This window comes from Eretmochelys imbricata, chromosome 4 (assembly GCF_965152235.1).
Source record: "Eretmochelys imbricata isolate rEreImb1 chromosome 4, rEreImb1.hap1, whole genome shotgun sequence".
NCBI classification, from domain to species: Eukaryota; Metazoa; Chordata; order Testudines; family Cheloniidae; genus Eretmochelys; species Eretmochelys imbricata.
In genome coordinates this window covers 98,874,697-98,902,109 of record NC_135575.1, presented here as the reverse complement: position 1 = coordinate 98,902,109, position 27,413 = coordinate 98,874,697, and the positions used below count along the sequence as shown (strand labels likewise).

Here is a 27,413-nt window from a genome sequence, read left to right as displayed (position 1 = left end):
GTAAATCACATTCAGGTCTGTGATGTAGTTTTAACGACCAGTTAAAGTGTTTGTTTTGAAGGGATTAGGTGGTGAATGTTTGAACAAAATGCATGAAATGAATTAGGTTAATATAGCTTATATATTTATGCAGTGTAATACTGCAATTTAGATTAATCAGCATTGTGAGCACAAGGGGCTTGAGTCTTTTCCCACTTTTACTAGTGTAAATTAACTCCACTAACTTCAGTGGGGTGACATCAGTCTAAAATAAGTACAAGTGACAGGATAATCAAGACTAGTAACTGAATACTGTCAGATTCATGCACATTATGGATTTACTTTTCAGAGGTGCTGTGCATCTGCAGCTCCAATTGACTTCTACTGGAGTTGTGGTTGTTCACTACTTCTGAAAACCAGAACTGGAGTGATACAACTGACAATGCAAAGTCCCTGATATACTTCTTGCGAGTATCTATAACTTGACAGCAATATGAAGGTTATTGGGCCAAATTCTGCTTCCGATTTCTCTTGTGGAAATCTGGAGTCACGCAGTTGACTTGAACAGGAATATTCTGTATTTGCAGTGTAGTAAGGGCGCAGATTTGGATTCACTGACTTCAGTGAGAGTGTTTCATCTGCTCGCTACATATGTCCCTGAAAGAATCCCAAATCAGTCTGTGTTAAATTTATTTTGCACACTAACTGCAAAATATCTGCATTTTTAAATAATCTGTCACTTTAATACTCTTTTCTGATCAACTTACATCCCCTGTCACTTTTGAAATTAACTCCATGTGCATAAGGAGTAATACCTGTCTACCACACTTCAATTCTGGCCTGGATACTCCCACTCTTGTTCAGGTGATACACACCATTAAGGGAGAAACATCTTTTGGCAGTGACAGTGGATGATGGACCTTTAACACCAAGACCTCATAAAACTCAAACAAGACTCCCTTTTAATCAGTCTCTTCCCTGGCTCCTCCACTGAAAAGCTTTCCTATTTGAAAGGGTGCTCTTCCTGTTCTTTACCATGAGTATCCTCAGACCATGCCTCACTGGGTTAGTTGCAATCTTCCATGGTCCTTTTTCAATGTTTAAAGCAAACTCCTCATTGACTTCAATGAGACCATGAGTGGGCCTCTGCAAACAATCATATTTATTAAAAGTTGTAGAATACTTTGCTATTTTCTCCATTTGCTAGAGTAATACAAAAGTGTTCAGGTACTAGTGTGCAAGTTATTTTATTTCCAGTATGCCTCATTTCAACTGATTAAAATAAAAATAATGAAATATGAAAAAGTTTTCCTTTGAACTTTATTGTAGCACTTGAAACCAAAACCTTCGAAGTTTTTTTTATTTAATGGCAAAGTTTATTCAATTTTTTAATAACAATTAAAAGACAAAACATTAAAAATTTGCAGTTCAAAACATGCACATTCACAAAATGCCAATGACATGTAACACTGCATAGAACTTAAAGCGTTACTAAAATTTAATAAAACACACAGGGCATTTAATGTCCAGTTAAAACTAAACCTGAGAAAAACTACCATAAACACTGAGTCAAAAACTCTCCATTCATGCAGCTTCACAATTTACACAACAGTTTCAGCAGTAATGGTTCAGTGGAGCTGGAAAATCCTACCTTACCTTGAACACAAACTTTGCTTTGACATAGTAGCTGCCTTTCACAGCAGTTTGACACACTGAAATACTTAATGAAAATCAAGTCAAACAAGAAAAACAATATTAATGCATTTATGGCTTCTAGTCTAGAATAAAGAAACACTAAAACATGATTTTAGCTTTACATGTTCCGATCACAGCTTTGCCATTACGAATTGTTGTATGTATGGAAACGCTTATGTTATAATTCAAAATACGTAAAAAACAAAGGGCCCAATCTTGCAAATTCTTACTCACACAAGTAGTCTTTATTCGTAGAACTACTGAATCCAATGGGAGAAAGGGTTTGCAGGATCAGGCACAAGTTTTTGGAATGCTAAAATATTCCTCGTTTAATGAAGATGTATCAGACAACATTTGTTGAGTTTTGCTAGGAAAGAATATACCCAGTACTGACAAAGTTGAATTGACCAATTAATTAGCTTCCAGATCATTAACTTCTGGATACATTATGTTGTGAGTCTATAAATGAAGGCAGAAAAATGACAACTGCAACAACCATGTATTAGCTCAGAAAACTTTGAAATATTAATTCATGCAGACATGATGATTAACTCATCAAAACTACAGCTGCTTTTACATAGTATAAATCAAGATAAAAAAAAAGGGAAAACACTATTTTCCCTTCCTTCAATTTAATGTACATTCCAATTCAAGGTTAAGGCAACAAAGGAAGCTCCTTGTGACATTTTGTAAAAGATATTTTTGTGATACAGTGTATTTTATGGGGTTTATAGGAATCTTTAGCTATCTGTTACTGTCTCAAAATATTTTCTCTATCATCTTTACACAAATAGAAAGATGAATTATTATAAATCTATTGAGGCTGCTTTCCACATATATACCTAAAATCAGGAAATAGCAAAAGAAAGTCCAAATACAAATGATGATTAGGCTGAATAAAATTTTGTAACAATTAATTAGCCTTTTGAATAACTGTTGCATTCTTTTAAGTAATTAAAATAACAATACGCACACAGGATCAATTGATTTCTGACTGGCACTTTTTGGCTTAATTGAAGGAACATTTTTTAATGATAGTTTGTAATTGTTATGCAGTGCACATAAGGCAGACTGCAAATTACCATGTGAATTCCATATTGGACTTTATTCACACAAAATTAAAGGTTTAAGTGATCAGAATAAATGCATTATGATTAGCTATTGTAATTTGACTAAACTATTTTCTTCATTAAAATAAATACCTGCATAACCAATGGCTCAAATAAACAAACACATGGTATACTAAATAAATAATATACTATCTTTCTATGCACTTTAACAGTGTGCAAATAAACTGTGTATTGTATACTTGAACTGATTTTTTTTTTTAAATCTGGTTTACACAGGGACACTTTGCTGAGGTGATCTTATATTTTGAAGTGGAACTGTATAAGCAGTACAAAAAGCATTTTTTTTTTACTAACTTTCTAAGCAGGACTATTATCTCACAATTGATTATCATCAGACAATAAGCAACATCTAGTATGTGTGAAAATATATCCAAAACAGACTGACAATTGGGGAATAAAAGTACATATACAAACTCAAACTCAAAATACATTTTGTCAGGCACTACTTAAAATTAAAATGTGTAATCACACAAGGATGACACACATGGTGATGAGCTTACACCTGCTTTGGAAATAGAGCAATATATAACATAATGCAACATCACCAGACAGAATTCCAATATGAGTCCAGGCTCTCAACAAGATGTGCTAATAGCCCTCTACCTTCTTAGCAATAAAGAAAAATGGAATTGGAGTAAACTGCATGTCATTTTTGTCACCAGCTGTAGGTAGCAGGCCATCTTAATTTTCTGAATTCTTGTAAATATAGCATGCTTTATTTTATAGGAAGGTAAACCCAGGATAAAAGTGAAGCTGCTTGTAAATTTCATCACAATACAATGGTTTACACTACATTTCTTTGCTTTGCATAATTTTTGCCAAATCAATATTTATGCCTTTTACAACTGAAAAGGATGGTTAAAAATGCATTTACTTTTAAAGAGAGGCATGGACTGAATTGTTTTACATTAGTTAAGTCACTGAGGAATGTCATTTAAGAAATTTGTTGAAGTCAGTCATTCTCCGATGGATGTCAAAAATAGGGATCCATATTTTAAGAAAGAGGCATGCCCCCAATTTTTTTTGCTTGCCTTAGGTCAAGTGATATGGCCCTCCCATATTGATCCATCTATTTATCTATGCCTGAAATGGCTTTTCTGAAGGCAGTTCTTCTCTGCATGACTGACTAACAGTGCTGTTTCTAGTGGAATACGTTTTCTTTGTCCCTATGTCTTCTGTGTTCTCTTGTGTTTAAAGATCACTCAAGGAAAGGGAGAGGAACAGAATGCATAACATACATATGAAATGTGGAGGGCCATTCTATCAATTTGTCCTCCTAAGTATGTACTTTCATATGGTGTCTTCCTTGCTGGGGCTTTGATGTATGATGTGATTTGTATATTTTCTCAGAATGAGAGGTAAGGAAGTTATGTAGTATAGGGAAGTGATATGTGGAGCCTGCATAGTGCTGAAAGGCAAGGGGACAAAGTTTTGTTCTTAATAAGTATATAAATGGTCAAGAAATGATTGGTAGGATATGGAATAGCTGAAGAGATATACTGCTTGTTATTTACTATCTAGATTGGATGATTCTGAGGACAAAAAGTGATAAGAATGAAGTTCTTAATAACCTGAAAGGAGAATGGGAAAATTTCTGTTCCATTCTCACATACAGTTTTACTTTAAATGTCAGTTGTATCTATTTTACTTAGCCTAGCAGTCACAAATATTTAAAAACTAAGAAGCATTTTTCTCCATATAAAATAGAATTAAAATTAAATTATTACAGTGGACTTTAGGTCAGTATTAAAACAGACAAACTTTAAAAAAAAAGTTAAATTGGACTCTGATTGTGCCATTGTCACAAATAGATATAACATCTGAAAAAGTTAGGCCATCATTTGATAGTGGGCAGAGACATGCCAAATGTAATTAATTTTTAAAAATTTCTTATTACAGTGTACTCCTGGTGTGAAGTGTAACTTTTACATTGCTGAGCAGAGCAAATTGTGGAAAATTTTGTTTTCGTTTGTGCATTTTCTCTTCATTTCTGTTAAAAGCTGAGAGTATAGAGGTTTGCTATGTGACAAATAAGCTGTAAAGAACTACTTCAGTATATTTGGGTGCATAGTAGGAGGTGACTCTGGTGCAAATGGAAGAGTACACACCACACACAGCTAAAGGGCATACATTGCTTTAACAAGTCATGTTCCAGATAACTTTAGAATAAAGATGGTGAAAAGCCCATAAATAGCCCATAATCTGTTTTTATGAATTAGGACAAACTTTTCTGATCAAATTGTGACCAGATGTGCGTATAAAGCACAAGCATTGCAAAAACGGCTATATTATGATGAAGAAAGGTGAGACAGAGCAATTTTTGTTTTGTTTGTAATTTGAACAAAACTTGGAAATACGAGCACCATGCTAAAAGGTGGCAGCCATATTAAACAATAAAAAATAAAAAGCTTTTATCAGACCAAAGGTGCAAAGTTTCACAGATCTGAAAGCAAGTGCCATGAAGGCAACTCAAATTAGGCTCATTATGCTGTATTTTTATCAAGTATGGAGAATCAAACATACATTTCTGACATCAGCACTTTAAGTTAATTTCCTTTTCAATTTCTCTGCAAATGACTACTAGAAATTCTTGAGAATTGCAATTATCGAACTTCTTTGGCAAACATATTTTTTAGGCTAGTTTGACACAAACACCTATATACACCTTGGTTTGAAATCTTGCTTAATAAGGTGAGTTAACACCATTAAAATGTTGGTTAGTCAGCACTTGTTGAAATCAAAGGCTTGTTACCAACGGTACTTTAAATGTATAACCACTTATGAACCTGCACAAATGTTAATAATCTATGTATAGTGGTATCTGACCATTAATGATGTCCCAAGTAATATGATATATGAACAATAGTGATTCAGCCTCGTTATAAATACGCGATCTGGCAAAACACAAGGTAATTTTCAACCTTTGTTTACAAAGACAAAGCAAATACTTTTTAAAAATGTCTAGAGATGATGTGTTACAGTAGAGTTGCACAGTGCTTATGTCTATTGAATACACTAATCCAAACTTTATGGAATAAGATCATCATGGATCTTTCTGTAATCTTTGTGATTGGATCCTGCTAGCAGATCCCAGCAAAGATCTAGTAGTTTGTCTTACTTAAGTAATTTTAAGGGCTCTCTGTCGCAAGCTGTATTCCTTCACCATTCATCAGGTCTTTGTTTTGTGGTATCGTAAGCTCTTATTACTTCAGATTGGGAAACTATTCCATTTTCATCTTGAGAGAACGCATAGCCATCTGCAGATACAAAACAGAAAACAGTTAAACACTGATTACTGTTTCAGATATTCTATAGAATTGGAAGACTTCACATTTCAATGAAACCAAATCAAGATATATCACATCTACTGTTTTCCCTCATTCACCAGGCCAGTAACCCTGTCAAAGAAGGAAATTAGGTTGGCTTGGCATGATCTGGTTCTTGACAACAGATTACAAACTGTTTAATAATTTGTTCCAGAATCTTTCCAGGTATAGCAAAGTTAGGTATAGACTGGTCTATAATTCCCCAGGTTGTCTTTGTTCTATATTTTCCCTTCTCTAGTCCTCTGGGACCTCACCTGTCCTCCAGGAGTTCTCAAAGATAATTACTAATGGTTTTGAGATTGCTTCCACTACTTCCTAAAGTACCCTAGGATGAATTTCATCAGGCCTTGATGACTTGGATACATCTAACTTATCTAAATATTCTTTAACCTGTTCTTTCCCTATTTTGGCTTCCATTTCTTACCCCTTGTTGTTAATATTAATTATGTTGAGTGTCTGGTCAGCATTAACCTTTTCAGTGAAGACTAATACCTATTTTGCTTCAAATACCTTAGCGTTCTTGATGTCATCAGTTATTACTCTTTCTTTTCCACTAAGTAGTAGACCTATGCTTTCCTTTGTCTTTCTGTTGCTCCTTAAATAACCTTTTCTTATTGCCTTTTACGTCCCTTGCTAGGTCTAACTCATTTTGTGCCTTAGCCTTTCTAATTTTGTTCTGACATGCTTTGCTATTCTTTTGTACTTGTTCTTAGCAAATTTGTCTATGTTTCCACTTTTTGTAGGATTTGGTTTTGATTTTCAGGTCATTAAAGAGCTCAGATGGAGACATATTAGTCTCTTACTATTCTTCCGATTTTTCATTTGCATCGGGATGCTTTAATACTGCCGCCTTGAGAAATAGCCTGCTCTCCTGAATATCTTTTTCCCTTAGATTTTCTTCCAATGGAACCTTACCTACCAGTTCTCTGAGTTTAATAAAGTCTGCTTTTTTGAATTCCATTGTCCTTATTCTTCAGTTCTCACTCCCTCCTTTTCTTAGAAATCATGAAACCTATAATTTCACGATTACTTTCACCCAAATTGCCTTCCACCTTCAGATTTGCTACCAATTTCTCCCTGAATGGCTGTCCCCCAGACTAGTTCCTCCACTTTCTGGAACAAAAAGTTGTCCCCAAACATTCCAAGAACTTACTGAGAATTTTGTGTTTTGACATATTACTTTTCCAACAATTGTCTGGGTAGTTAAAGTCGTCCATTACTACCAGGTCTTGTGCTTTGGATATTTCTGTTATTTGTTCTAGAAATGCTTCATCCACCTCCTCTTCCTGATTTGGTGGTCTATAGTACACAGCTACTATGATAGGTTTCAGAGTAGCAGCTGTGTTAGTCTGTATTTGCAAAAAGAAAAGGAGTACTTGTGGCACCTTAGAGACTAAATTTGTTAGTCTCTAAGGTGCCACAAGTACTCCTTTTCTTTTTACCTACTATGATGTAACCCCTTTCACTTTTACCCAGAGACTATCAACTTGTCTGCCTCCCACCTCCTTCAGAACATGTGTATATATTCTTGATGTATAATGCAACACCTTTTCCCTTTTCACCTTGCCTGACCCAAGCCATACCACTCTATACCAATATTTCAGACATGAGACTTATCCCACGTGTGCTAGTACAAATATATATACTATTACAAATGTAGTCACATACAAAAACCATTATACACTATATACAGATAGATATACATATATATTTATTTTCATATATATATTTTCAATGGTGCCCTTCCTCTTTGGGAAAATCAAAATCAAAACAATTTCAGGATGATGGTCCAAAGTTTACATCATCATACTTTGTAATAAAAGCTGTTTGTAATTCAAACTTAGTGTTTTAACACCAAACAGATTTGTCCTTTCTTAAAATATATCAATATCTTAGGTATATTTTGGTATGTGTTTGTTTTAGGTAGATATCTTGTAAAAAGTGTTTTTAATAGTCCATTGTAGCAGAAATCAAGATATTGCATTTTATGACAAACAATTGTAGTAAAGTATTGTTTTGTGTCTATATTTTGAAACCGCATGTTATTCTTTTTAAACACTGAACACTTACGAAGCAAGTTTTGCTGCAGAGATTCAGAACGGTACAAGTTCACAGGACTCTTCTTAAAGACATTCTTCAGTAGTTGAGCTCTTTCAGTTAAGCTAGAAAGAAAGTGGAAATTTGTGAAATATGTCAATTTATGAATGACAATGTATAGTTTGCCCATGGGACATTAAACAAAAGCGGGCAAACTTAAAAAACTGCCCATTATAAGGTAGGAAAAAAACAGTGATCAGTCTTTTATTTAGGTTGTACCTGACCTAATTATTAATAGACATATGATTAAAATGGTGGCAAACTAAAGTATTTCAAATACTGGGTTTATGTTTGTAAGTTTCTGGGGAGAGACTGGTTTGTGGTTATGTGTTTATACACTGACTAGCATATTGAGGACTCTAGGTGTAACCACAATACAAATAAATAAACTAACAATACTATTAAAATATTTAAGTGCCAGATTCTGCCTGGCCCTTTTGCTGTGCAGTGTAAGGGAAGGGGATAGAGACTTCCCCAGCCCAGCATGACCTGCATAAAGGCCAGGCAAAATTGCAGAACGTACAATTGCAGAACTGCACTCCTACATACTAAGAAGTGTAAGGATCACTCCCTACCTGCCCTGATATAGTGCCCCAAAGGGGATGGGAATTGCAGGGAGAAGATGGCGTTAAGGTCTTGCCCCTGGATGCGTCAGCCAGCCATGTGTATGTTGGAGTATGCTGCCTCCATGAAGGGTGTTGCAGTGTGTGCATTTCTGGTGAGCTCTGGGAAACTCTCAGAAGGCGTTCTGCTTGTCTGGCACATTATTCCTCATGGTGCTTGCTTTCAAGGGGTGTAGCTCGGCACTGCTCCTTAGTACAGAATATGTACAATTTACATAATCCAGCCCTTAATAATTATCTCCAAAACAGAGTTGCCAAGAATTTTTGAAATTGTTCAAGATCTGTCCCTGGGAAACAGGTGCCGTGGATAGATGATCCGCTATTTTTAGAGATTGGGGTTTGAGTCTGGACTAGATGTCAAATTTAAAAAGGGTAAAAAGAAAAGGAGTACTTGTGGCACCTTAGAGACTAACAAATTTATCAGAGCATAAGCTTTCGTGAGCTACAGATCACTTCATCGGATGCATGCAGTGGAAAATATAGACTAGAAAATATAAAAAGGGTAGTGGCCTGATGGTAACATACATGACTTGTTTTGGTAAAGTGTTTTTTTTGTTGTTTTTTTTTTTAAAGAAAAAATTCTACAAGTACATTTATATAAAGTAACAATTCATTTTGACAAATATAAACAATATGCCCTGTTTACTATTGTTTCATAGATTTCAAACATGTTTCATAATCTGAAATAAATGATAATTACAATTAAATGCTAGTGATTAACATTTTAAAGCTGCACAGCATACTCAAATAAAAGGAATCAACACTATTTTTGTTACTGGAGGTGTCTGATTGCCTTGCTATAAATGAGTACTGCACTTTATCAAGTTGTTTTCAGAGATGCTGAGTAAATAGCAAGGGACACATTTTCGCAGATATTTGCATGCATTTACAATGCAAGTAGTAGGTGCATGGTCTTTTGTGCACAAAGGGTTTTCAAAGATTTATGTGCACACCTAGGCAGGTTGAAAATTAAGCTAGAACTAAATTGTAGGTGTACATGCAGATTTCTGGTAACATACACATTGCTAGGAGTTTAAAGCAGGGCTTCTGTGTGTCATCCAGTTATATACTGTCCATTCTTCTCCCTCCCCAAACTCTGCAACTTAGAGTGACACCTCATTACTATTTGTGCTGCTACTGTAAAATATACTGGAATATGATCCAGACAGCTCTTCACCTGAGCACAAGTAGAAAAAAAAGGGTTTGTGGGGTGGGGTATGAATGGCAGTTTTAACCAATTGGATACACAGGCACTGGTCCAATGTTACAAGGTTTGATGTTTTCAGGAAACAAACAGGCTGTCTCCTTACAATGTATCTTTCTTCCCAAATTCTTATAGTTTCCCATAGATAAGACCCTAATTTAGTGACTAGAAAATAAGTGAACTGGCCATAGCATAGAGAGCTTGAAACATGATAAATATACTTTCTGATAATTTTAAGAAGATTTACTGCAGGAGTTGGGACGGAACGTAGATGAGGACTGGGAATGGTATTACACAGGCTTTTCAGGCAAACCACAGGAACTATGCCCTGAACTGAGCCTCAGTGTCAGACACAACAGTGCTGAATGTTTTGTCTTCTGTGTGTGAGCTGCTTTATCGACATGACCCAGGGTGCCCAGATAAAATTCAAAATAGAACAGTTTGAACTCATGCTACTTGCTGAAGCCTTAGAGCTGTGAAGAAACTGTTTCAGTTATAACTGTGTTCATGTCAATCTTGGGAACCCTAGTAAGCTAAGTTAGGATGTACTGTGAAGAGTTTTCATCCATTTTTAAGGACAGAAGGGACCATGATGATCATCTAGTCTGACCTCCTGCATAACACAGGCCATAAGATTTCCTTGAATTAATTCCTGATTCAAGTCCAACAGTTGTGATTTAACTAGAGCACATCTTTTAGATAAAACATTTTCTGTGATGGAGCATCCACCACAACCTTCGGCAAGTTGTTCCAATGGTTAATTACCATTAAATGGTTAATCACTATTAAAAATGTGTGCCTTATTTCTAGTGTGAGTTTGTCTAGCTTCAACTTCTGGCCATAAGATCTTGTTATACCTTTGTCTGCAGGATTGAAGATCCCTTTATTAAGAAAATTTCTGTTCCCAATGTAGGTGTTTAGGCCCAGACCCTCAAAGGTATTTAGGTTCCTAACTTCCAATGATCATCTTTGAAGATCTCGTTCTTACAGAGTAAACAAATCACCCTTAACATAATCTTTAATAAGACAAACAGATTGAGCTCATTGTGTCTTTCACTATAAGGAATGTGTTCCAATCCTTTAATTATTCTCAGGGCTCTTCTCTCAACTATATCCAATTTTTAATGTCCTTCTTAAAAGATGTCTTGAAGACCTGCTTGACTGATGATAACTGGAGGAAGATAAAATCCAACATAAACTTTTACATGAGCGAACATCTGTTGTCCTGAGAACAAGCTGCTCCCTGGTGCTTGAGATACAGATGTTAGTTAGCAAAGGGGATGCACCAATTTAATTAAGTTGGATTCTAAACCAATTTAGTTAAAATTAGTGCAATTTTCTCACATTGACAAAGCCTTAGTTATTTCAGGGGCAACCATGATGTCGGCACCAACCCAGATCTTGTAACAACTCAAAATAAAAATATCTCAAAGTAAAAAGTTACCCATAAGATACTAAATACACAATAAAATTAACTATACAAATTCAGACAGATTTGGAGGGAAGAACTGGAGAAAAAACTTGGCAAAGCCAGACTCTGGGCTGAGGTTATTCTGCTCACAGAACGATCTTGGGAAGAATCTTGAAGAAGTAGGTACTGAAAATGTTGGGGACAGCACTTACCTTATGTGAAAATGGGCACTGAATATGTTTGATTTTAGGAGGGGATGCTTGTGCAGTGCTTAATGTACTCAATTTTTCAACAATGTTCAGAGCCTCTGAGGGGCTAGCGGTAAGGGACATCTAGGTATATGCAGAGCCCACACTAAAGACAAACTATACCTCCCCTGATAGGCTCCCTTTTGTTCTGGCAACCCCTGCTCTAATGAGATCCACAGTGCCACATTCTATCCAGCTCTCTAACCCGGGTCATTAGAATGGTGCCTACAGAACTACCATGATTATCTCCTGCTTGTGGCCTGGAATAAGCCATCAGATGGGTATTTTTGCATATGTAAGCTCTTGAGAACTGGGCCTTAAACATGCACATTTTAAGTTCATATTTGAATACTAGTTATGGAACAACTTCTTATTGGTAGTTTGTGTATAATGAAGACTCAACTATATAGGGCTCAATATCTGAACTGAAAATGTAATTGAAGACAGACAGACATCTTAGATAAGAAATGTACTCTACTTTCACTCCATATTGTATTTTCAAATACAGAGGGACCCAGTTCTGCACTCCTATTCACCTGAATAGGGATTGTAGGATAATGCTCTTTACTTGTAACTATCTTTTTGGCATTCAAAATGAGTCCTGAAAATAAACTACATTTATCAGAGCCAAATGTAATATAATGTGAGGTGTGATACATAAGCAGTGCTAGGTGACAGTACCTCAGCATTTGTGCTAATTAGGTGCACTAGGAGGCACAGACTGAACATTAGCACCATTCAAATACATGAAGTGTGTGTATTCTTAAATAACTTCTATCTTGTATGGTTTAAAGATTTAAATAAACTAGTAATTAAATGCATCTTATAACGTAAATTACGATGAGCAAGAACAGATTAAAATTTGCAACCATCTAAAATGCTTATTGCTTTATATATTCCTATTACATTTCTAGTTTAAAAATATTTAAAAGTGGCTTACATAAAAAGATAATATGACTATATTTGGAAGAGGCACTTGTGACATACCAATATTTCAGTACACCTGCACAAGTCAAGGTAACTAGTCATGTTACTGTTCACATATGCCCAATTCAATGTCAGTAAAATTTTTTACTTATGTAAAATTTTTTTTTTAAATACTGAAATAGTACACATTTTAAGAGTTGGGTGTGAGGTGGGGAAAGGTTTTTTGGCAATGAAGGTCTGAAATAATGGTTTATTTTTAAAACATTTATCCTCTTACTTTTAGTCATTTCAGTTTTTAGGCACAAGAGGCTTCTTGGCATATCAATTACAATGGATCTGATAACAAAATCAAGCCACCTGCAGTGCAAACTACCCGTTTTATTGAGGCAGTCACATACTATAGGCTCCCATAGGCTTCTCTGGTCAGTGATGTTAAAACATTCAAGTTCTCTTTCAGTTAGAAAAGTGACTGTGTAATAATGGTCCCCACATCTGCATGAAAACCTCCTAAGCTTAGTTTTACCAGCTTAGGTTAAAACTTCCCCAAGGTACAAATTAATTTTACCCTTTGCCCTTGGATTTCCACTGCCACCACCAAACTTTATCTGGGTTTACCGGGAAACGTAGTTTGGACACGTCTTTTCCCCCAAAATCCTCCCAACCCTTGCACCCCACTTCCTGGGGAAGGTTTGGTAAAAATCCTCACCAATTCGCATAGGTGACCACAGACCCAAACCCTTGGATCTGAGAACAATGAAAAAGCATTCAGTTTTCTTACAGGAAGACTTTTAATAGAAGTAAAGGAATCACCTCTGTAAAATCAGGATGGTAGATACCTTACAGGGTAATTAGATTCAAAACATAGAGAATCCCTCTAGGCAAAACCTTAAGTTACAAAAAAGACACACAGACAGGAATAGTCATTCTATTCAGCACAGCTCTTTTCTCAGCCATTTAAAGAAACCACAATCTAACACATACCTAGCTAGATTACTTACTAAAAGTTCTAAGACTCCATTCCTGTTCTGTTCCCGGCAAAAGCATCATACAGACAGACACAGACCCTTTGTTTTTCTCCCTCCTCCCAGCTTTTGAAAGTATCTTGTCTCCTCATTGGTCATTTTGGTCAGGTGCCAGCGAGGTTACCTTCAGCTTCTTAACCCTTTACAGGTTAGAGGATTTTTCCTCTGGCCAGGAGGGATTTTAAAGGGGTTTACCCTTTCCTTTATATTTATGACAATGATGATTTTCATTTCCAGTCTGTTGATATTAAAAAGTGTGCTCACTATTTAACCACTTGCTCTGCACATATGTCTGGTGCATATAGGCTGCTACAACATAGGAAATTTACTGTTGGTTATTACAGTTTTCCAGTGTAAATTGTTAATGAAACTCCTTGAAGAGATAAGCAGGTTGGTCCACCAGATCAGAGACTCCTGACTTACATTTTCTCAACTGAAGAGTTTCTTCTACAGAGAATGACATTTTTGCCATGTAATGTGAGTAGATATTAATTAGGGCTGTCGATTAATCACAGTTAACTCATACCATTAACTCAAAAAAGTAACCGTGAGTAAAAAAATTAATCGTGGTTAAAAAATTAATCGTAATTAATTTCACTATTAAACAGTAGAATACCAATTGAAATTTATTAAATATTTTTGGATGTTTTTCTATATTTTCAAATATATTGATTTCAATTACAACATAGAATACAAAGTGTACAATGCTCACTTTATATTTTTTATTACAAATATTTGCACTGTAATAATGATAAACAAAATAAACAGTATTTTTCAATTCACCTCATACAAGTACTGTAGTGCAAACTCTTTATCATGAAAGTGAAACTTAAAAATATAGGGTTTTTTGTTACATAACTGCACTCAAAAACAAAACATAAAAACCAAGTACATAAAGAGTTGTTACTAGGACGAAGGAGATGAATTGTTCTTCTTAACCTCTGAGGACAGGACAAGAAGCAATGTACTTAAATTGCAGCAAGGGAGGTTTAGATTGGACATTAGAAAAAACATCCTGTCAACATGGTTAAGCACTAGAATAAACTGTCTAGGGAGGCTGTGGAATCTCCATCATTGGAGATTTCTAAGGGCAGATTAGACAAACACCTGTCAGGAATGGTCTAGATAATACTCAGTCTGGCCACGAGTGCAGTGGACTGGACTAGATGACCTCTCGAGGTCCCTTCCAGTCCTATGGTTCTATGATTTGAATGTAAAACTTTAGAGCCTACAAGTCCACTCAGTCCAACTTCTTGTTCAGCCAATCTCTGAGAGAGACAAGTTTGTTTACATCTGTGGGAGATAATGCTGCGCACGTCTTAATTACAATGTCACCTGAAAGTGAGAACTGGCATTTGCATGGCACTGTTGTAGTTGGCGTCACAAGATATTTATGTGCCAGATGCGCTAAAGATTCATATGCCTCTTCATGCTTCGGCCATCATTCCAGAGGACATGCTTCCATGCCAATGACACTTGTTAAAAAAAATAATGAGGTAATTAAATTTGTGACTGAACTCTTTGGGGGAGAACTGTATGTCTCCTGCTCTGTTTTACCTGCATTCTGCCATATATTTCATGTTACAGCAGTCTTGGATGATGACCTAGCACATGTTGTTTGTTTTAACAACACTTTCACTGCAAATCTGACAAAATGCAAAGAAGATACCAATGTGAAATTTCTAAAGATAGCTACAGCACTTGACCCAAGATTTAAGACTCTGAAGTGCCTTCCAAAATCTGAGGTGTGGAGCATGTTTTCAGAAGTCTTAAAAATGCAACATTCTGATGCAAAACTACAGAACCCAAACCACCAAAAAAGGAAATCAACCTTCTGCTGGTGGTATCTGACTCAGATGAGGAAAATGAACATGCGTCCGTCCACACCGCTTTGTGACATTGTAAACAGCAGCATTATCTCTTGCAAATTGTAAACGAACTTGTTTGTCTGAGTGATTGGATGAAGTAGAACTGAGTGGACTTGTAGGCTCTAAAGTTTTACATTGTTTTATTTTTGAATGCAGTTATTTTTTTGTACATAATTCTACATTTGTAAGTTCAACTTTCATGATAAAGAGATTGCACTACAGTACTTGTATTAGGTGAATTAAAAATACTATTTCTCTTGTTTTTACAGTGCAAATATTTGTAATATAAATATAAAGTGAGCACTGTACATTTTGTATTCTGTGTTGTAACTGAAATCAATATATTTGAAAATGTAGAAAATATCCAAAAATATTTAAATAAATGGTATTCTATTATTAATAGCATAACTAATCATGATTAATTTTTTAATCGCTTGACAGCCCTAATATTAATACAAAGATCAGCCAGGATTAAGGCACCAAATTAAAACAAAAAATCCCTAGACCAAAGAACTGAACAACTTGTCTGGAGGATGAATGGGGCCAATGGAGGATGTCTTTGCAGCTAGTGAAACAATTTTCTGACGTATTCTCCGGAGGCCTTCTTAAGATTAATGCAAGCTCACAGATGAACTAGATTGTGAGATGGTTCCAGAGCACTCTTATGGATTTATGATCATCTTCAGTGATAAAAGAAAATGTATCTATTTGTAAAAACATTACCCTAATAACAGAAGCTGAAGAAGAAAATACCTTTGGACACAAGAGATGTACTTTGAGGACGATATGGTTTACTGGAGAGAAGGAATGAAACTCTTCCCAGAAAAACACTAGTTGATATAAACCACATGCTCACATAGGGCAAAATGATTGCTAGTCTCTGGAAGCACAGTGAGGTTCACCTGAGCTATAACAAGCACTGGGGACCTGGAAGGAGATTCAGTGTGATGGAGAGGTGTCTGTTTCCCAGACAACTGAACTGAAATCAGCAGTCTGGGAACACAGTAGAGATGGGAACAGTGCTGCAAGATTCAGCAGCAAAAGAAGCACACTGATTTACTCTCTCCCAGAGCCTTTGCAAAGGTATTCCTTTCATCATTCTTTCTGCTACTGCAGCAAAATGGTCTGGTCTGTTCTTTTCTGTCTCTTCTTCAGTATAATTCTTTGCCATTCTTCTGTAACTTTTGAATAAGCTTTTATTTCTTCAAGTCTCCTGAAATAATATTCCTTCTTCCTTTTCAACCATACATGCCTGGCACTGGGAAGAGTACAAGTAGTCGGGGGAGTGCACTTTGTGGAGATTTAAGTTTGATTTATTTCTTACCTGTTTTACGTTTGTCTAGTGCATTTTCCTTTACTTGATTTAATATATGAAGTAAGGCAGAGGTTCTTTAGATTGGTGTTACATCAATTTGTTTTCCTTATGTCAGCACACTGTGCAGAGATTTTGCTATTTTCCTTTAGGCCCTTAATCTGAAAGGCTTTTAACTGAGTTTAACAGTTGTCCTTAGGCAAAGTTTATAAACGTAGCTGTGAATGAACCAAGTTCTAACTTGTTTTGTCTCAATTGTGAACACTGCCAAAGCAGCAAAACAGGATTTTAAAACCAGGTTCTGTTAGTATTTTGTTTTATCCACGACTAGCCAAATTTGGCAGAACTTAGTTCAGCCACAAATGAACAAACTCAGTTGAAAACGTTTTGTAAATAATTCCTTAGGCCCTGAACTTTCAAAAAGATGCACACAGATGGATTCTTGTACCTGCAGAGAACCCCATTCATGTGGATGCAAGTGTCTGTCTGCTTACATCTTACTGCAAGATCAGAGCCTTAATTTCTTGATAGTTTGTATAATGTGACTATGAACATTCAACAGCAAGGAATTATTTTTAAAAGATCAATCTACAGGTATTTTACAGTACCTCTTGCCATGCACAACTGCCCCTGGATCTTGAGATTTTGCTTCCAACTCCTGAACTTCATCTACCAGTGTCTTAAAAGTAGATCTCTTGATTCTGCAATATGAAATGTTTATCAGATTTACTCTTGTTGAAACCATAATATATGTCTTTTTCAAGACTCTATAATAGAAATTTACAAATTCATTTTTGCCAAGTGATTTCAACTTAAATTTTGAAAGGAGAAATTTTAAAGAATACACTAAATAATACACTTCGTCAGCTGTTATGCTAAGCACAAACAACAGAAGTTATCAATTAAAAGTTCTGATTAACAAAAATATTTAAAAAGAAATAAAGTAGTGGTACATTGTGGCAAGATCTGTAAACTACAAACAAAGTGAGTCATAATTTGAAAGAATCAATGAAGCTCTTTATATTTTCTTAAACTGGCCAATACTTAGAAAAATTAAAACTTGACAATAATTTTCCCTCTAAGTTTTAACAGTTCTATACTTACACTTTGTATATTACGTCAAAAAGCAAAGCTGTCACAGGAATACATAACAGACCCATCCAAAAGACTCCAGAGCTGAACAACATAACTGCCTGGATAGATAAATCACAAAAATGATACCGTTATAAAAAAAATACCAAAACCTTTAGACATCTCAACATTTTCTTGGCTCAAAGTATCAAAATCAAATTCATCCAAACTTTGCTGGGCTCTCTAATGCAATATAGAAATTACTGGGCCCCATTCTGCAAACCTTACTCACAGGAGTTGTCCTTACTCATCCTGGGTGAAAGTCCCTCAAATACTTAATATGTAAGTAAATGCTACTCATGTTAAAAGCTTCATGAAAATTTCAAACTGTTCAGTTCTTTAAAAATAAAAAAAAATAAACAACCCCCCCCAACACCCATCTTAACACCATCCCATTTCTAATACTAATAAAGAATATTATTAAAATAAGATATAGCAATTTAAAATAATGCTAAATCTTTGAGAACATGTTCTAATAGCACTCCTATTTGCTGTCAACCCTAATATGAGATAATGGATACCGAAAAAGATATTCGTCCTCACAATTATCTTGTCATACATCTCCCAGGAGCACCCATTACTACTACGACTAAACTGACTACTGTTTAAATGTTCTGTTTATAATTCAGAACTGCAAAAATAATGAGAAAATATATATACTTCACCTGTTTTCCTGTAATCCTTTAACAAAACATCTAAACAAAAGCTGTTTTTAAAATAAAGCACATTGCTGCAAAATTTAAATACTTTACTACCAACACACTTTTTGGCTTTTAGTTAGGTGTATAATTTAGTCTTTATTTTTTACTGTCAGAATGGAAACCAGAATTTCTCCTGTCCATGTTAATTAACTTGTTTTTGCACACCTGTTACAACCAAAGACAAAATAAGCACTACTCTTCTGCAAAATTAGTATAAAGGGCATTAAAATAATCTTAATTTGCCTTTGTAACACATGCCAAGCATCTACATTGGAGATATTATGATTGCAAAGAAAATGATCTATGATTAATAAATTGTCAGTTGTTTGTAATTAGAATATTAAAAATGCTTTTGTAATGCAATTAGATTTCACAGAGATTAAGAGTAACATTGCTACACAACAGCATTTGAATTCTTTGATTTCATTTCTTGAAGTCTAATTGCTTCTAAAGGTTAAATTTGCAGCACCTAATTGAAATAATAAACAAACTGCAAAATTTTACTAATATTAGCAATACCCCAATTAAAGGAAAAATGCAGACACTTTGAATAAGCAGTTTAAACACTACTCTTTTTTTTTAGCACACATACATTAAAATTTGTTTCCGATCTGTATGTGGTACATTACTTACGGTCTAGAAAGAGAAAGTCGTTTTCACAAAGTCTTATTATAATGTAGGTAGTGAATATAGCCCTATTTATTTTCAGAGTGCATGTAGATAGATACATGTATTCCTTGGAAAACTTAAAATTTTAGCCAAGCTGCAAACTGCAAATGTGCCTTTTTTATCTACATCCATGTTTTATAAGTATAATAGCTATTACAGGTGACTGAGGATGCCCTGAGCACTTTAGTTTTTAGCCAGAATAATTCCTATAAACAAATTTATAAATTATGAATAATAATGCTTGGATTAAAATAACTACAATTCGCAACTTCAGCCAAAAAGATCTTTTTAGATATCTGTAACAAAATGGAGAAAAATTTATTCACATAAAAGTCACTTGATATTATAACCAAAACATGACCCTTGACATGCTTGATGACATGCTCAATTCTTAAAATCAATACTAATAGGAAATGCCTATCAAAATTACATTTTGTAAAAGCCTTGAAAGTTTACGTTAAAGTTTAAGTAACAGTTATATAGACCAACATTTTCCTAAACAAAAAATGGCAGAGAAAAATCACAATTTGATCTGAATCACTTTATATTATTAATTTTAATAATATTTTTAGTTTAATTTAGTAACAGCAAAGAACTATACTTGCTTTAGCCACTCTATTAAATGTTTCCTAGTGAAACAGCAAAAGTGATAATGTAGGTCTTAGGATGTTAATTCTGACTATTGTAATGCTAACTATGAATGAAGCAACAACTGGCGCCTACTATTCAGTCCATCCAGCCTTTAGCTTTACAAATGAACAACATGAATTGAGAAAAAAAGTTTTTCTGCGTCATATTTGAAAGCCTGTCAGATTTTTTTTTCTTTTGCAGAGTTAATCCAAACCTAAAAGATTTAAAGCCGACATTCGCATTAAAGACAGAGGGCCTCTTTGTATTTTTTGGATGAAGAGGGAAAAAATAAAATCCCACAGAGGTATTTCCTTCCTTTCTGTACAAGAAAGCTCCCCCCTCACTCTGTATAAACCATTTTTGTCTCTAACTTTTCACATCTCTCTACACATAGGCAGGTCATCTGGGAAATGGCAAACCAATCCTTTTCAGACAATGGCACTAACAGGAGCAGCCTGTTCTGGGGATGGACTCTGGCTGCCTCTGTTCGTGGTTCACAAATTGTTCCTAATGTGTGAGATTAGTGGTCAATGCCAAGTTTTTTTCCTCTTTAGGCCTTGTGAAACCAAATGGAATCTTCCACAAAAGTGGCTCCCAGGGGAATTCAAAAATAATCCGAAGTAAGAGTTAGAAAGTCTAGTAAATTGTATGACTAACAGGTCCCAGGGGGAAAACAATTGCTGTCTAAGTAGCATGGATATGCTGCAAATGTTGATTCTCAAAATTAAGACTTTCTAAAATAAATTAAGATAGCTCATAAATGTAGCTTTAACAGAATTTTTCCTGATGCTGTTTGAGTTTTGTTTAAAGAAACAAAATTCCTGAAGATTGTTACCATATCACTTTTTAATTCAGTAGAATATTAAAAGCCCTGCCTGCAGAACTTTTTAAAAGCACTGAAGGATAATGTACTATCAGAAAATTACATATCAAGTTGAAATGATTAGATAAGAATATTCCCTCTCTCTTTACTATATTTATGAAACATTACAGATACATTCAGACAAATCATTTTTAAGGATGAGGATATCAGAAAAGCGAGGCAACAAAGTTGGAAAGAGCAATAAAACCATTCTGTGGAAAGATTTATAAAGCCTTTTCAGTTTATCTAATCTAGCTATCATCACTGTAGTACTGGTATGTGAATACCTCCCGAGTATTTAAGGATAGAAATAGTAACAGTTTCTCCCTCTTTCTTCCTTCTCAGAGAAATAACGTGATTAATTTATAGTTGGGTTTTGCGTACGTGTGCATGTGTGCACACGCACACTAGTTAACGAACTAACTGAGGCACAGCGAAGCCGAAGACGAGTTTTGCATTTAGTTCTCAATGCAGTGAGGTTAGAGGTCATTTTTATCTTTTCTGGTAGTTAGTTCCATAGCCCTTTCTTTATATTTACAGCTTAGAAAACAGAGCTTCCACTAAAGAAACCATAGTAAATGTATACAACCCTTCCCCTTCCCCCCGCAAACCTGGTGGTACACAATACAAAGCAGAGGCCAACAATAAGGTGAGGAGAGCATCAGGAATGAAGTATCAGGCAATCTGTCAGCAAGTGGAGAAGGAAGCAGTAAAAAACCATTGCTATCTGAAAAAATCCTGAGGTGCTCACTCAAGCAAAATTCCTGTGAAATGCATAAGAATTTGTCCAAGTAAGGACTGAATAAAAACTGCAGGATTTTGTCCATGATTAATGAATATTAATAATATCTGATATTGTCAGCACATATTATTTTTAAAACTGTATTTTGAAGGATTATTTATAGATAGGTACATAAACATAACAATGATTAGAAACACAGCTGTTGGTGTCCTCTCCTACCTGGCCCAATTAGTATACAATGAGTTTTATTTTCAGATAAACATACAGATTCAAAAAGGTATATGGTGTTGAGTAAGATTTGGTGCACAAATAGTTCAGGGTCTCATTTGATAGTTGTTCCTTCAAACCTTGTTCTTCTTCAAGTGATTGTCTATATGTGCCCCATGCACTTGAGATTGCAATGTTTTGGCCAGCAGTGTCCATTGGGCTGCACCTTCACCCTTCATGCCCTCAAGCCTGCCAACCAAAGGGCATAAGCAGGGCATGATGACCAACCAATCCTCAATTCCTTCTTACTGTTTATGGCTGTGAGATGGAATCGATTTAGCTGTGTTCCTGTCATTCGCAATTGCAATAGTTTCATTATAAGATAGTATAGGATAGTGTAGACATTCCTTCCTGGAGCCCAGGCACTGAGACTTGGGGAGGGTCACAGAGCCTGGGCACATCTACACTGCTATTTTTAGCCCTGAAGCAGGAGTCCTGCGATACCGAATCAGTTGACCTAGGCTCCGAGACTTTCTGCCACTGGTTTTTAGAAGTACAGATGTACCCTATGAGACGAGATACACTGGAGTTGGAGCAGTTCTCAGCAAAAAGTGCCCTTAGCATCCAGGGCTCTAAGGGTATGTCTACACTACAGCTGGGGGTGTAATTTCCAGCTCGGGTAGACATACTCACACTAACTTTGATCAAGCTAGCATACTGAAAAGAGCAGTGTAGAGTGCCAGTGTGGGTGACAGCATGGGTGGCTGGCCAATGCCGCAGCTATACCGTTATTTTTAGCAGCTAGACATTATATTGCCAGCTGCACTGTAGATATCCCAGTGGTGTTCTCCTGCAACTTCCTGTTTTTGCCTCTTCCCAATCTGAAAGGGGCAGGTACCTGCACCACTTCTCTAAGAAGCACGAAAGAGGACCCTCTGTTAAATGTACTTCTTAGAGAGAGAGAGAGAGAGAGAGAGAGAGGGGTCTCCTCTTTCTGCTGTTTTTAAAAAGAGCAGCTCAAGGCTGAGTCATGGTTGCTCTGGTAGCTGTGAGGACTCAGGGGTCAGATCTCTGATACTCATTGTTATCTCAGACTTGTATATGGCGATTAAGGTACTGCATCAGGGGCTTTCTGTGCTGGAGCTAGGCTGTTCTCAGTGGTGGCAGATGATAGAACAAGGAGCAATGGTCTCAAGTTGCAGTGGGGGAGGTCTAGGTTGGATATTAGGAAAAACTATTTCACTAGGAGGGTGGTGAAGCACTGGAATGGGTTACCTAGGGAGGTGGTGGATCTCCGTCCTTTGAGGTTTTTAAGGTCTGGCTTGACAACGCCCTGGCTGGGATGATTTCATAGAATCATAGAATAACAGAGTTGGAAGGGACCTCTGGAGGCCATCTAGTCCAACCCCCTGCCCAGAGCAGGACCAATCCCAACTAAATCATCCCAGCCAGGGCTTTGTCAAACCTGACCTTAAAAACTTCTTTAGTTTTTAGATTTAGTTGGGGTCGGTCCTGCTTTGAGCAGGGGGTTGGACTAGATGACCTCCTGAGGTCTCTTCCAACCCTAATCTTCTATGACTCTATGGTGGCCAGCAATTTGACCTTGGTGCTGACAATCTTGGTACTGCCTTTTTCAGAACTGCCAACTCTGGTACTGACCATACTGACTTTTATCTTAGTTTTGATGCCATTGGTACCAAGAATTATGGTACTGGCAGATTTGGCTATTTCAGCCCTTCCCAAATTTACTTTACTGTCTTCATTTGTAACACTGATGGAGCCAGTACCACAGCCATTGGTACTGGGATGTCTTCGGTACTGACTAAAAAGCTCCCTGAGAGTCTAAACTTCAGACCTGAATGAGGGCTGCTCATCCTTTACAAGAGGAAGATTACTTATCTGTCTCAGATATCAGTGAGCATCGTTCACTTCCTTATTCTCCTAGGGCACCCCCTCCATGACTCATATTTTTCCAGTAGACTCCACAGTTAAGGGTCACCGTAATCTAAGGGTGTTCCGGGAAGGACCCGCTGTCTAGTATCCCCTTCCTTGGTCACTCACTCAGTAACCATATGGACTTCATTCCTGGCCTTAATAGGCACTGTGGTATGTTCATCATGCTACAAGGAATAACTTCTTTGCTGTATCAAGAGTAAGATCACCTTCTCCACAAGAATTATCTAGAGATCATCCTCAACAACAACTGTCTCATGTTCCTGCTACAGAGATTTCACCAGCACAAATTTCTGAGAAAGAGCAACTCTAGCACCAACCTGCTGAAATCACAACTGCTCACAAATCATCTTTGTCACCTGATGAAGATGTGGTGCCATCCTCTACATCACCTGATGACTAGAGGGCATTTCAGGATCTCCTTTGCAAAATGATGGAGGTGTTGGAGATCCCAACAGAGTCTACGAAAATGCCCACAAATTGCTGGACATCTTACATTCTTCTCTTCCTGAAAAACTTGTTATGCCAGTCAATAAGGGCCTTCTGGAACTGGCTCAATTATAGCAAAATCCAGCCTCCATACTTACAACTACAAAAATGATGGACAGGAGACACGAAGTTCCCTCTGTGGGGTTTTGAATATTTTTATTCCCATCTTGCACCAGGTTCCTTGGTTGTCATAGCAGCTCAGGCGAGAACAAGACACAAAACATTCAAATCTACTCCTAAGAAGAAGGAGCCAAAGCATCTAGATCTTTTCGTTAGGAAGAGCTATTCATCTGCTATGTACAACTTTGAATACCAACTACCAAGTTCTAGATATGACTGTTTTAATTAACACATAGTATCAGACTTCTTGGATAAGATCCTGCCCAATTACAGGGAAAAGTTAAAATAATTGATTGCAGAGGCTCAACTAACAGGAAGGACCTACGTGTTGGCTACTACTAATGCATCATACTCTGTATCTAGATCAGTGATAGTAAAACTGAGGCTTGCAAGTCGCAAGTAGCTCTTTAATGTGTCTCCTGCAGCTCTTTGCAGCACATGATATTAAAACACTGAGTGATTTAATTATTAACCAATCAGGATGCTTTTACTATGTTATTAACCAATTGTAGTTGATAAAATAATAATACTTGGTCAGTCATTTTGCTGTGAGAATTATCTATCTATCTATACACACACACACAATAGTTCCCCTGTAATACTATTTAAATATGAATATATGGTATTACACTGAATGAAACAATGAATTCACACTACTGTGGCTCTTTTGGGTAATGTTGACCACTAGCTGCACCAAAGCTCCTGGCTCCCTGCCGGGAACCACCCAGACTCTGGGTGCATAGCTCTCCACCAAAAGCCTGGCTGCGGCAGGGAGTGGAGAGTCTGGGGGAGCAGTGGGGCTCCCTGGTAAGAATAGGGAGCTGGGAGCCTACGGGCAGTATCAGGGCTCCCCGCAGGGAGCCTCAGTGCAGCAGGCTGGCTGCCAGCAGGGAGGGTGCAGCCCAGCTGGGAGTGGGAAGCCAAGGCACTAGCTGGACTGGGAGCGGGGAGGCTCTGAGCAGGGTGGGCGCAGCCCAGCTGGTAATGGGGAGCCACGGGGGCACACAGGCTCTAGCTGGGCCCCTCACCTGCCCCAGTGACATCTTCCATTATACTTCCTAGGCTATTACTTTTTCACCTGTATGCCTACAATATGTTAAATAAAATTGTGATCTACACCATCTGCTGAAAAACAAATTCATCCAGACCATTAACATTTTTTATTTAGCTGGCTTATGATGTTTTTGCTTTGTTAGTTATGTACTACAAGACATTCGACATCATGCTACATATTGTAATGGTCATGCAGCATATTTTGCATTTTGTATCTAATTTAAAAAATATTTGAAGGTAAAGAAAGATATCCATTTCTCTGGTTTCTTCTAACACAAAGAGTTTAATAGGAAATCACTAGTCTGCACATTTTGGGGGTTTGCAGATGTTCTCAAAACCTGATGTACTGCAATAAATTATGTATATCTTTCTCTTTTCCCAGCAATATTTAGGAAAAATACTGTGAAGTTATTTCCTAAAACTACAGTGTTGTAAGTATGACTTTTATTTAGCCTATGTTCCTGAAGAGAGAGATTTGAATAATGTCCCTAGATATTTTTAAAAATGTTAGGGACAGTAGAAATATCAACCAACAGCGTCTTTTATTAGTCTGAACGTTGTGCTTTGCTCTATTAGATAAAAAACTGAGACTGCAAGTAAGTTCTTCCCTGGAGGGTACTTGTCTAAGTACTTTAACTTTGATAAACATCTACATTTTTTTCTTTTCTCAAGAAGTTTAATTTTATTATTTATAGAATAATAATTAAAAGATGAATATGAAATATTTTAACAGTGCAATTCCATATGTAAGATAATTTATTATGTAGGATAATACAGACTGAAGCAATATTTCAGAAACTAATACTGTTAATATAGTATAGTAATACCTTTCCTACAGGGTGCAGCTAAAATGTCCAACAAAGAGTTTTATTGTTTTTCACAGGGATTCTACAAACCTCAATCAAATGATCTGAAATTCTGTAAAACACATGCTTGTTCCTTAACTTCAATTTCCTTCAGTAGTTTTATAGATCCCTTAGGCCAGATGGAGCAGAAACAGATGGTGTTCTGGAGAATTTTACAGTGCACGTCTACAGTACCACAATAAATTTAAACAGTTCTGCAGATACAGAGCTTTTGTTATTAATTTCGATACAAACTGTTTCTTGTTGCAGTAAGTTTTATATTTTTAATCTGGTTTACTGATCACAGTGGCAAAAATAGAAAAGCTCAATCCTCACTTTAAAAATACATAAGCACCCAACAGCGTCGTTCAGACAATTATGAAAGGCAGGTAGCATAAGTTTATACAGCGCAGTACTTTCCCTGGAGCGTGCCTTGCCTCATAAATTGTTGTACTGGTGTGAACATATACAAGTCAGGGTTTTTAAAAATGCCTCCTTCTCTTAAATCACATCCATGTTTGTTTGAGGAGAGGGAGACAACTATACCAGCTAACTATATCACAGCAAAATTTTCCTATTTAATCATTTTTTAAGTCAAGCTGTTTTCTTTTTTTAGTGCTCCTCTAAACAAAATGAAGTATTATCTGCATGAGATCTACAGAACCTTTTGGTTATAAAATATCTATCTCCTATCACATTTACACTCTACTGAAACATGAACAACCAATAACTACTTTGATTAGAATTATGTATGTTATAGGAAACTTTAAATGTAGAAGTTTATTGCAACATAATTAGATTAATTACAGAAATATACCACAAATAAGTGACCACAAGATCAGTTATTTTTTCCCCAATAGCTATAATATGGAATATAGAAAAACACAAATAGCATTTCACCTGGCAGTACACTGTATTGTAGAGTAAAAATGCTTTTTCACCTGACTCTGTTATAATGTAGTTTTATGACTTTCAGAGAGTCTGGCAAAGGAAAAATGTTTGTACAAAATCATCTGGTAAAGCAAAACTCATTCTACAAAATAAATAAAATGCCACAATAGATATAAAGAGTTATGGACTTTACTTTTAGATGTTTAAGCAAGCCAGATTTGCTATATATGGTTATACAATTAGAAAATACTATAGTTTTAAAATATAATGCAAGCACT

General features: G+C 36.3%; 1 protein-coding gene across 1 annotated transcript in view; it reads right to left on the bottom strand.

Moving 5' to 3' along the window:
- Nucleotides 1–1,285: 1,285 nt before the first annotated feature.
- The window catches only part of ATP8A1 (ATPase phospholipid transporting 8A1), a 247,394-nt gene continuing 221,266 nt past the window's right edge, over nucleotides 1,286–27,413 (bottom strand). The window contains exons 35-38 of the mRNA XM_077815716.1: nucleotides 17,947–18,035; nucleotides 17,451–17,543; nucleotides 8,201–8,292; nucleotides 1,286–6,061 (exon numbers count right to left, since the gene is read on the bottom strand). Of these exons, the coding sequence (XP_077671842.1) occupies nucleotides 5,964–6,061; nucleotides 8,201–8,292; nucleotides 17,451–17,543; nucleotides 17,947–18,035 (372 nt within the window). The 3' untranslated portion in view covers nucleotides 1,286–5,963. The remainder of the gene's footprint in view (nucleotides 6,062–8,200; nucleotides 8,293–17,450; nucleotides 17,544–17,946; nucleotides 18,036–27,413) is intronic.